Source organism: Sinocyclocheilus rhinocerous, unplaced genomic scaffold, assembly GCF_001515625.1.
Source record: "Sinocyclocheilus rhinocerous isolate Xijiao unplaced genomic scaffold, SAMN03320098_v1.1 scaffold191, whole genome shotgun sequence".
Lineage (NCBI taxonomy): Eukaryota > Metazoa > Chordata > Actinopteri > Cypriniformes > Cyprinidae > Sinocyclocheilus > Sinocyclocheilus rhinocerous.
Window position 1 is genome coordinate 743,868 of NW_015625580.1, and position 11,890 is coordinate 755,757.

An 11,890-nucleotide genomic window follows, 5' to 3' on the forward strand; every position below is an offset into this window, starting at 1 on the left:
TATGTGTGTGTGTGTGTGTGTGTGTGTAGTCAAAACATTAATATGTATCATGTACATGTAACAGGCTACATAAGAGAAGAATCGTATAGGCTTCTGACTTCATTTTTCAAATCTTAAGTATTGTTAAATGTTAAATGGATGTTATGAATATTAATCATCTATTAACAGATTAGTGCAGTGAGTGTCACTGGTAACGATTGAGTCGCCGTTTCTGAATGAATTTATGAATGACGATCTTTTCCTGGTTGCTGCAGTGGATTCGCTTTAGCAGTGTCAGTTTAAACTGCATATTCGTTTGTGCGTCTGAATTCACCTCAAATCGCAGCAGCTTTACACACTCAATGTCACCTAAACAGAGCTGCTGTACGACAAAGGTAAACTTCACTTAGTGTTATGCTATACATTCGTGTACATCGTCGTGTAGTTCACCGTAAAAGCGGATAAACATAATAACAAAATGGTAAAGAACAGTGTGAGAGAATGAAGACGCTACTGCGTCACTACTGTCATCCTATTTAAACTGTTGGTTAGCTTAACCATAAAGGGAAAATAACAAACATATTCCGAAGTGCATGTTTGACGAACGCTGTAATTTAAAGAGTTGCGGTTGTGCTATTTAAAGGGGTTATATGATGCGATTTCAAGTTTTCCTTTCTCTTTGGAGTGTTACAAGCTGATTGTGCATAGATAAGATCCCTGAAGTTGCAAAGACTAAAGTCTCAAAACCAAAGAGATATTCTTTATCAAAGTTAAGACTCTGCCACGCCCCCCTAAAACGGCTCGTTCTAACACGCCCCCACATATCTACCTCACTATGTGGAAATATTTGCATAATGCGGCCCAAATGTGCACGCAAAGAAAGAAGGCGTGGTTTCAGTAACCGCAGTTAGTGTTGAAGCAGCCATGTCAGGGAGACGCTGTGTGTTTCTAGGCGAAAGCAAAAGCACTTTATTTGGCCTTCCGAAAGTAGATGCATTTAGGAATCTTTAAGATTACTTACAACAGAACAGCAATGCATTTTATGGACGACCGTTTCGTGAACCTAGGTGAGGAGGTAATTCTGACTTTGCTATGACAATCTGGCGCTTGTGAATCAGCTACTGTTTTGTTATTAGTTTAAGAATTTGCTATTGACTGTTCCAATGCGGAGTTTTGCGCATCATGTGTGTGTGTGTGTGTGTGTGTGTGTGTGTGTGAGAGAGAGAGAGAGACAGGGTCACTCACAGTGGAGTCAGCTGTCTTAACCGTGGCTTGTGTACTGTAAACACATACCAGCTTCATCACTGTCTGTCATGACTCTGTTTCCCTTTCGGGCTCTGTCTTTACATTTATTTTGAAAGATGAAGCTCGCGTTTATGGTAAGGGGCGTTACATTTCCGACACGTGCTTGTGGTGTTCGGCCAATCACAATGCACTGGGTCAGCTGGCCAATCAGAGCAGACTGCGCTTGTTGGGAGGAGGGACTTTGTAGAAAACGAAGCGTTTAAGAGAGGCGGGGCATAGAGGACCTACAATAATGTACAGTATTTGAAAAATAATGTGTTTTTTGAACATTAAAGCATGTTAACATTCTGTCACACCAAATACACAAAATAATGATCTTTTAAAAAAGCATCATATGACCCCTTTAATACGTAAAGTGACCTACTTGTTATTTTCCTCAAGTGTCATGGTCACTTATGTCCATTTATTACCTATAATTTATGAGGTTTTGCCCATTTTTGTTTCTTTAAATCAAAATAGAGTAATTTATAAGGGTGGTCTTGTATTACTGTGAACTGCTTTGAGGTTTGCCTTACAACCCCTGACTGCTTTCTTTCCTTTTAGGCTACTTTCTCTCATTATTCTGTAAATTGAGAGGAAGTACCTGTATTAAGTATTTAATGTTGCTTTCCTGGACAGTTTGACACTGTGGATTAAAATCATTCTTGTCAGGGTCAAACATGTCATTTTGAGTTTATTTGGTATGATTGGGGATAGATGCATCACCACTCCTACTTGGGCCACACATTTCTTAGAAGGTATGCTTTGCACTTATTTAATATAAAAGTCTCTTTTAGGGATAGTTCAACCAAAAATGAAACGTTTGTCATCATTTACTCACCCTCATATCATTCCAAACCTGTATGACTTTGTTCTGTAAAACATAAAATGTGTTATTCTGAAAAGTGTTGGTAACCAAACTATTTTGGTGCCCAGTGATTTCCACTGTATGGACATAAACACTTTAAGAAATTTCTCCAAATAGCTTTTATGTTCCACAAGAGAAAGTAATATTTTTGAAATGATGTGAGGATGAGTAAATTAATTTGTTTTTGGTTGAACCATTTTTTTCAAAAATCATTTAAAAGGATAGTTCACCAAAAATTAATTCTCTCATTCTCAATCGTGTATGACTTTCTTTCTTCCACCTTTCCAGTCCAATCTGCTTTTCCATAAAACAAAAGTGGACAGTGCCCAGTGGCTGACAAACAGAAAGGACATAACAGCACCTTAAAATGAGTCCCTATGCCTAAAAGTAGTATTCTGAAACAATACAACAGCTTTGTATTAGAAAAAGACAGACGTAATTGTTGAAATTGTGCACTGGCCGCTTTAATTATATGGAAAAGAGCAGCTTAAGTAGCAAAATTTCTTCTTTTTGTTTCATGAAAGACAGAAAGTCATATGGGTTTCAAACAAGTAATGTTACAGAATTTTCTATAATACTTTACAATATCTTTGTAGTCTTTATCTTGGTTAATGTTCATTTCTACAGAATTTCTAATACATTTCAAGATGTATTAAACAAGAATTAATGAACAATACTATATTTATAAACCGACATTAACCATAATAAACGCTGTAAAAATGAATTATTTCATAATACCAAAAACATAAACAAATGGAACGCCAATGCAAAGTGTTACTGGATTTTCTTTTCTTCTCCATTTAATATACATCTGCTTTACCATCTATAACCCATCCAGGGGTGCGTTTCCCAAACGCAACTATGGCCGCAAATTCTGTCGTTACCAATACGAGTTCAATGGAACTTGCGAACATAGTTAGCGAACAAGGCTTTTGGGGAAACACACCCCAGATCATTTAACTTCTCGAACCATCAAGTGTGATTTTTTTTTTCCAACTTAATAAAACAAAAAATAATGCTACTGTAAGCAGCCACACTTTGGGACTTCTCCATCAACATTTAATTTGCTCTATTTTTTTTTTTTTTTGTCTGTTGCGGTTTTTTGTGAAAGAAAACAAAGAAAACAAAACAAAACGTTAATTCTACAAACTAGCAGACATGGTTGTTTTCATCTCAAGATCTCATGAAAGTTCTAAATCAAACTGAATTAACTGGGAAAAAAGTGACTGGAAGCGGTGCATACGACTTCAAAGTCTTGGATGGGGCTATCGTCATATCATATCCCCGGTGTGGAAGAGGAAGGAGGAAGAGAGGGGAGGAAAAGAGGAGGAAAGTTATAGCTAGTCAGGCATCACTTGATCTCCTCGTTTCCTCAAGTCTCACAACACACAGAAGTTGACAAGATAAGGGCTTGGGGGATGTAAACTAGTATACTGCGATTCCTGCTGCAGCGGTCAGTGTGTGTCCACGGACCTAACGGTTTATATCATTCATCCATCTGTCTTCCTCCCCACAGTGCCGACTGTCCTTCCCAGCACTCTACCGTCCTCCTTGGCTGGTAATGGAGGGTTTTGGCGCTGGTATTTTTATTCCTAAAACCTGTGTGTCCTTTAAGGTCCTTATAATTGACTAATAATGAATGCGCCAATTTATAAGTCAGATTTGCGTCGTGTTGGAGTCGGAGGTTGACAGCAGCAGTTTTGATAATCCACGCTCAGAATTCACCTCAGGGAACACCAAGCGACACATAAATCTGGGACTGCACTACATTAAAACACAGTCAGAAATGGAATGAAAACACTATGTACCTCTATCTACACTATGGTTGTCTACAGACAGGATCCAGCGATACTGTGCTAGTAGTTGTAATGAACTTGGTGAGCATTTACAGAATGTGTCCGTCGCTTCAGGAGGGTGATGAGAGGTTGCGAACATCTAGGTGAGTTGAGATGGCCATCAAAAGCCCATGCTGAGTGAATCGAGATGTGATAGCCGGTCGATATCACTGCAAACGTAAAAAAGCCGATGGTGAAGTGTAGGTACAACGGAGCTGGAGTTGTTTGGAACAGTGGGAAGATCCTGCAATAGATCTTGAATTCATTTCAATAGTCAATGATGGCATTTATGCGGCTAAAAAAAAGTGGGAATTCATGAAGTAAGGGGGAACGTGTGCACATCTAAAAAATCAAAATGTGTCCCATCGTCAGTGTTCTTCCGAACGAGTCCTTTTTACATTGAGTCTTGAATCTCTGGTTTGTGCTTTTTCAGCATGCTTACAGACAAGTGCTGCCTCCTAGTGGCTGGTTGTGGAGCAGGTGCTGTGTGTTTGGGATGGGAGGAAAGAGTAACAATGATACACCTCCGATGTCTTGAATTGGCCGAATGCCTGCGCGCGCTGACGTTATAGGGCCGCGGGACGGATATGTAAGAATAAAACACCAGTGAAAGAAACAGTTTAGAATATATATATATATATATATATATATATATATATTCATATAAATGTTTGCTGGGGATGGCCATAGGAGATGCCATGGAGATAGCCGGGCCACCCATGGTGAACTGGTTGGTGACGGGGTAATAAGGACTGCTGCTGCTGGGACCCTGCTGGGCAGTTGTAGCCCCTGAGAGGAGATAAAAGCAACATTACATCCTTTGTATTTATGAACAAGTGGTTACTAAGATGTTAAAGTTAAAAGATGTTAAAGTTAAAAGTATGCTTCGTGTGTTTTTCAGCTGTCTTCTTTTTAAATGTGTTTTTAAGCTGTGATACTCATATAGTGCGTGTGACAATTTTTTTGGTACTACTAAGTTTATCCACAAGGTGGAAACATTCTAGTGGGCATGTGTCAGTGCCTGTGTTTACACGCGATCAAATGGAGTACAGTATATTTTGAAAAGCGGTGTTTTTGGCTGTACGTGTATGCTAAGTGTTTGTGTGACAACTGAAGTATACTTTGGGCTTATTAAGAGATCAAATCAAAGAACAAATCACCATTAGGAATGTTCAAACTATTTTTTATTAATTAGTCAACTAATAAGTAGTCAAAGAATTTGTATAATTAGCCTGGTTTCAGGTTCACTTCACCCTAATCAGCTTTATGTAAGACTCTTTATAAACAACTAAATGGAGAGACTGGAAGAGAGCGAAAAATGTTTGAGGTGGAACCTTTTATTTTTTTACTTAACACGTCACCTCGAAAATACAACACTCATGGTTTGAGAATGAATTTAATGAGACTATTCACATGGTATCAATCTGCAGGCACTCAGCACACACCTACCAGTACTGTAAAGGCCTATTTATATCACACCAAGCACAAATGTTCAGTGCAACACGATATTAAACACCTTTAAACTTTAAAACCATGACAATGTTCAGTGTTTTGCATACATTGATTTATTTGTGGCGGCCCGCCACAATATCAAAACTGACTGCCACAAATAAATCTTCCAAAAGGCTTTGACTTTGAATAAACATGAGCACTGCACGTTTCAAAATCAAAACGAGGCGCGGGTGTTTTACATGAATGTATGAATGATCACTGTTTACATATGAATAAAAGCTTTTATGAAAAGTTACTTTATGTCTACGTAATTTTTTATGCATGAAAATTTTGTAAAGTGTAGACTTTCAATGTCTGGACAAAAATGATGAGAGAATATGAAAAATATCTTCATTTGTGTTTTGAAGATGAACAAAAGCCTTATTTTTCCATTTGATACAACATGACGGTGAGTAAATATGAGAGATTTTTAATTTTTGGAAGGAATATCAATTTATCTGTAAGAGTCCAGGCCCTGTTTTACTCTGTGAAAACAATAAGAGCAGAGACACTCACCCTGGACGATTCCGGTGCTCATTATAGAACCCATTCTGGAGTGAGTGTGATTCACAATCCCCGTGTTCACTGGAGGAAAAAAAAAAAAAAGACATCTATTTTTCAATTTACACAAGAACAAAATCTGATATACATGAAAAACATGAATATTTGACACGAAGCTAAAGGAGAAAGGCTGTGATAAAATCTAAAACTGTAGTACTGTTGTGTAGAAAACCTTTCAATAACAATAGACAATTATTAATTGTACTATAAAGGATATTAGAAGAGATATTAAAATAATTATGTAGTATACATTAAAGGGGCCATATCATACACACTTTTTTCCCCCTGAGATACAATTATAAATGATGTTTTTTGCACCAAAACATAATTTTGACTTGACATTTTGGTTTTTATGGCCATACTCTACTCTCTCCCCGACCTTCAAAATGTAACAATATTTTTTTTGCTGCTGCTGCACCCTTAATGCTTCTATATGCAATTACCCTTTTCACATGGGAAAAGCATCACTTACCACATTAAGTGATACTCTACCACATTGTGAAGTTTCTGGTCACCCAATAGTCATCACTGATGAGTACACATGGATGATTGTGTTTTCTGATGTCAGAAAATTCAGAATGGGCCATTTTAGGAGCTTAGCTTTAATAGAAGGTCTATTTGGACGGGGGAGGTGATGAGTTCTGCAAGTTACAGTATTTTTTCATTATAACATCAAGCTCTTATCTCAAAAGATCAAAAGTTAAAGATCAAAATTTGATCCTTCATGATGTGGCCCCTTTGAAATGATAAACTTTTTTTTTAGTACTTAAAGCGATAGTGCACCCAAAAATGAACTTCAGTCATTTACTCGCTCTCATGATGTTCCAAATCTGTATGATTTCCATTCATCTTTGAAACACAGGGGGGAAGTCGTGGCCTAATGGTTAGAGAGACGGACTCGTAACCCAAAGGTTGCAGGTTCAAGTCTCGTACCGGCAGGGATTGTAGGTGGGGGGAGTGAATGTACAGCGCTCTCTCCCACTTTCAATACCACGACTGAGGTGCCCTTGAGCAAGGCACCGAACCCCCAACTGCTCCCCGGGCGCCGCAGCAAAAAATGGCTGCCCACTGCTCCGGGTGTGTGTGTTCACTGCTGTGTGTGTGCACTTTGGATGGGATAAATGCAGCGCACTAATTCCGAGTATGGGTCACCATACTTGGCCACATGTCACGTCACTTCACTTCACTTCAAGATATTAATATTCTCACATAATTTTGCCTATCCATTGAAGCATCAAAGTTTTGGTTGTGTGGCTTTTCAAAGTACAAAAAGACTTCGAAAAAGTAGTCCATACGAATCAAGTAATCCATACCAATCTTCCATATGAAGACACAATCACTTTACATGAAACAGATTTAATAAACACATTTATTCATAAACATTGATCATCACACACACATAAAGCTAAAATAGGGTAAACACTGAAGCTCAAAGAAATGTGCTTGCTTGAAATATGTAAAGCAATGAGGTTTATGGATTACTTATACAATGTCTTTTTGTACTTTTTTTGGTTGTGTGGACTTACAGCGGATTGACAGAAAAAAGAAAAAAAAAAAACAGCAACTTCATTTGTGTCTCAAAGATGAACTAAAGTCTTATGGATTTGGAAAGACATAAGAGTGATTAACTGATGATACAATTCTCATTTATGGGTGAACGCCCACTTAAAAAAATAAAAAAATAAAAAACACTAGAGCCAATTTCACTCCTCAATTGTGTGTATGTGTGAGTGTGTGTGTAAATATCCATACGTGCATGCGTGTCTGTACCAATGGGGATGAGATTGTTGTGGGACACTGTAGTCCCACTGCCGCCAATGACAGTGCTGAGATCATAGGCTGTAGGCATCCCTGACAAACACAGACAGAGTAAAATATTAGTGTCATCACTCCAGTTATGCAATAGCAGCCGGATGGGAGGAACGTCAGCTGATATAGATCTAAAAAGAGGAATGATTTTATAAGAGTCTTCCTGGTGATGTACCCGACACAGCCATGCCTTGGCTCATGCTGTAAGTTCCCCCAGTGTTCCACATATTCTCTGAGGGGGAGGAATAGTGTGAACCTGGAGGTGGGGCGGGTGTTGTGCCCGTGTACCTGCAGAACACAGCATAGCATAATCAACACACCATTCAGACATTCCTTATTGCTTTTCAAAGCAATGCATCCTCTCACCGGAAGAACGGGTTCTTGAGATCAAGTAGATTACTGGACTTGGAGCCTGTCTGGTCAACTTGAGCAACAATACTAATGTCATAGCTTTGTCTGTGAGAGGAAGTGGAAACAAATGAGACCACGAGAAGTAAAAAGCGAAACAGCCTGAGGGTTAAAACACAAAGCATTGCGGGTGCTCACCTCTTGTTGGCGATTAAAAGTGCAGTGCCTGACATTGTGTCCCCTGCCTTGGCAAAGAGAGGTGACTGCAGCAGACAGCGCACCTGGTACCAGTGAGTGAGGGGTTCTGTGGGGGCCGTGGAGAGCCACACCGTCACCCTGTTCAGAGAGACACAGCACAAGAGCATACCTGTCAAAATGTTCTGATTGCAAAACATTCAAATAGTTCCCTCATATCCAAGTATTCAAAAAGTTTTAAAATCATGACCATATTCCCATATGTTGAAAACGGTTATAATCAGGAGGAAATGAATATAAATTATCACACATCTACTTGAGTTCATAAAATTGAATTTGGTGGAATGACAACATTTGAACTGATACAGTGGCATGCGAAAGTTTGGGAACCCCTTGCAGAATCTGTGAAAATGTGAATAATTTTAACAAAATAAGAGAGATCATGCAAAATGCCTGTTATTTTTTATTTAGTACTGTCCTGAGTATCTATCTTTTCACACTGAGGACAACTGAGGGTCTCAAACACAACTATTAAAAAAGGTTCAAACATTCACTGATGCTCCAGAAGGAAACACGATGCATTAAGAGAAAACTTTTGAACAGGATGAAGATGTCCCAATATTTCTTATTTTGCTGAAATATAATTTTTTCCCATTTAGTACTGCCCTTCCGAAGCAACAGAAGATACTTGCATGTTTCCCGGAAGACAAATTAAGTACAATTTACCTTGATCTTCAAATTTTTATAATTTCAGCTATTTTTTTTGTCTTGTGGACTATATGTAAACATCTTTTATGTAAAATATCTTACTCGGGACAGTACTAAATAAAAAATAACATGCATTTTGTATGATCTCTCTTATTTTGTTAAAATTATTCACATTTTCACAGATTCTGCAAGGGGTTCCCAAACTTTCGCATGCCACTGTATATGCTTATAGTCCACATACCAATTCTTTAATAAGAGTCATCATTCAAGAATCACTTACAAGTATTTTTAAAATCTGACAATATGAATAAAAAAAAATGAATAATGGTAACTTGGTTTATTTCAGTGGTCCACAAAAATTCAGGATAAAAGTTACACATCACCAAACTAAAACTTTTAAAAAACAACTGAACCCCCAAAACAACCTGACAGTCATCTTATAATTTGCATTGCGATAAAATTATTACTGACAAAAAAAATAAAAATACAATATTCAAATAAATGAATTAAAAAATATATAGATTGAAATGGACCACAATCAGATCTGAGCACACCAGTGTGAATGCAAAGAGAACCTGATTTCTTTGACTTGTTTCATGTTTTGGTCAATTTAACGTGGTCTGAATTTGGTAATAATAATAATAATAATAATAATAATACTACATTATATATTTTTACATTTATGTCAGCATTAATAGCATTATTATTATTAATAATAATATAAAATAATAAAACATGAAGTGAAGTGTGGCCAAGTATGGTGTCCCATACTCAGAATTTGTGCTCTGCATTTAACCCATCCAAGTGCACACACACAGGAGTGAACACACACACAGTGAACACACACCCAGTGAACACACACCCGGAGCAGTGGGCAGCCATATTGCTGCGGCGCCCGGGGAGCAGTTGGGGGTCCGGTGCCTTGCTCAAGGGTCTCACCGCAGTCGTGGTATTGAGGGTGGAAGAGAGTGCTGGTTATTCACTCCCTCCACCGACAATTCCTGCATGACTTGAGATTCGAACCTGCAACCTTCGGGTTACAAGTCAGACTCTCTAACCATTAGGCATTCAAATGGTTTAACATAAAAAAATTTTTTTTTAAAAAACAGTAAGATCGATCTGGTCTAAGCACACCAGTGACCGAGTGAAAGCACAGAAAACATCTCTGGTTACTGGCGTAACCTCAGTTCCCTGAGAAGGGAACAAGATGTTGTGTAAAGCGTAAGCTGATCGCTTGGGGGAAACACCTTTCTCCTCAAAAACTGAAGCCTTATTCACTTAACACCATTGCATTGCAATAGTCAATGGCAGGTGGCGGGAAAGCGCCCTATATAAGCGGCATTTCATCAGAATCACAAAAAAAGCACAGAAAAACAGGTTCTTTCACTTAGTTCACATTTCAATTGATTTAAAATAGTCTGAATTTGGTTCTGTGAGAGAGGACTCAAGTGTGAAAACACTTTGAATAGAATATGTTGGAACTTACATTGATCCAATGAATGCGACATCAAACCAAAAAGCCAGCCCATGTACAAGCCCTGAATGCATCATGTGGAATTTAAAGGGGATTTCTATCCTGGAACAAGTAAGAAAAGGATATATAAAAATGTGACAAGCTGACAGACTTCAATTTGTACTTTCCCCATATATCAAAAGGCTGCATTTAAACACAATAAAATTACGCATTTAGTGAAATCATACTTGTAAAGATCCTCTTCTTTAGCTTCTAAAAAGTTCACTGTATATTTCACTGATTTGGCCATCAGGATCCTGATATCAAAAGTGTCCTGCAAGAAATGACAGAATAAATGAGAAAAGGCAGGTATTCAGGTAAGAAGAGGATGAAGCAATTTGAATAAAACAAACTGACGTGCTGTGAGGCCTCTTGTCAAGGGCTGAGCCACAGTTAATCAGACTCAGTCCTAGCTCAGAGGGCTCTCTCGCCTCAGCCTGAACTCTGAAGGATGCTACAACAGGAGCTAGACCACAGCAGGTCACTGTCCCAGCAGTGTAACACCATTACAGGAATAGCATATGCCTGAACAGCTGACTACTGCTGGATATAAACCACACACACTGACTGTAAACTACAATTATGATGTCTGGAAATCTGTGGACTGAAAAATCAAGTGCATAATCGACAACTTAAAGGGGTCATATGATACGATTTCAATTTTTCCTTTCTCTTTGGAGTGTTACAAGCTCTTGGTGCATAAAGAAGATCTGTAAAGTTGCAAAGACACAGCATATACGCAAAGAAAGAAGGCGTAACTTTTATTCTCGCTGTAGTATTGTTGTTGCCACCGCCATGTTGTGGAGATGCTGTGCGTTTCATTGTGAAAGCGAAACTACTTTGTTTGGCCTTCCAAAAGAAGACGATATCCGCTTCGTCATGCCTAGAGCTGATCCGTGCTGGTCACTGAGGAAATACATCAACTTCGCGCTGTGGATCACCGGATCGGCTTTCACCGTGGACGAAGCGGAGTCCAGCCCGGGGTCGTCACATATGGTTGCTGCAAGCCCGCCGGATGCTCCTTCGTCGAATCCGCCGGCCGGGCCGTTCTCAAGTCCTCCAGCCTCCACTCACTCTAGACCGCCGGCCGCTCCTCACTCAAGCCCTCAGTGTGTGACGCATTTTATGAAGGACTGTTTCCTGAACCTGCAGAGTAGCCTACAATGGGTCTGTGCTCAAAGGCTGTTCTATAAAGTGGGGTAGTTCCAACTTTGCGAGGACAGTCTGGCGCTTCTGACTCACAGCCTGTAAGTACATTTTTTATATTTAAAGAATTTGCCACTGACGATTCAAACGCAA

The 11,890-nt window shown here is 38.9% G+C and overlaps 1 protein-coding gene across 1 annotated transcript in view; it reads right to left on the reverse strand.

The window, feature by feature from the left end:
- Positions 1-4,639: 4,639 nt before the first annotated feature.
- The window catches only part of LOC107753277 (histone-arginine methyltransferase CARM1), a gene marked incomplete at its 3' end in the record, with an annotated part of 19,717 nt that continues 12,466 nt past the window's right edge, over positions 4,640-11,890 (reverse strand). The window contains exons 9-16 of the mRNA XM_016569409.1: positions 10,780-10,865; positions 10,565-10,654; positions 8,374-8,511; positions 8,194-8,283; positions 8,003-8,115; positions 7,789-7,869; positions 5,974-6,042; positions 4,640-4,755 (exon numbers count right to left, since the gene is read on the reverse strand). Coding sequence (XP_016424895.1) covers positions 4,640-4,755; positions 5,974-6,042; positions 7,789-7,869; positions 8,003-8,115; positions 8,194-8,283; positions 8,374-8,511; positions 10,565-10,654; positions 10,780-10,865 — 783 coding nt within the window. The remainder of the gene's footprint in view (positions 4,756-5,973; positions 6,043-7,788; positions 7,870-8,002; positions 8,116-8,193; positions 8,284-8,373; positions 8,512-10,564; positions 10,655-10,779; positions 10,866-11,890) is intronic.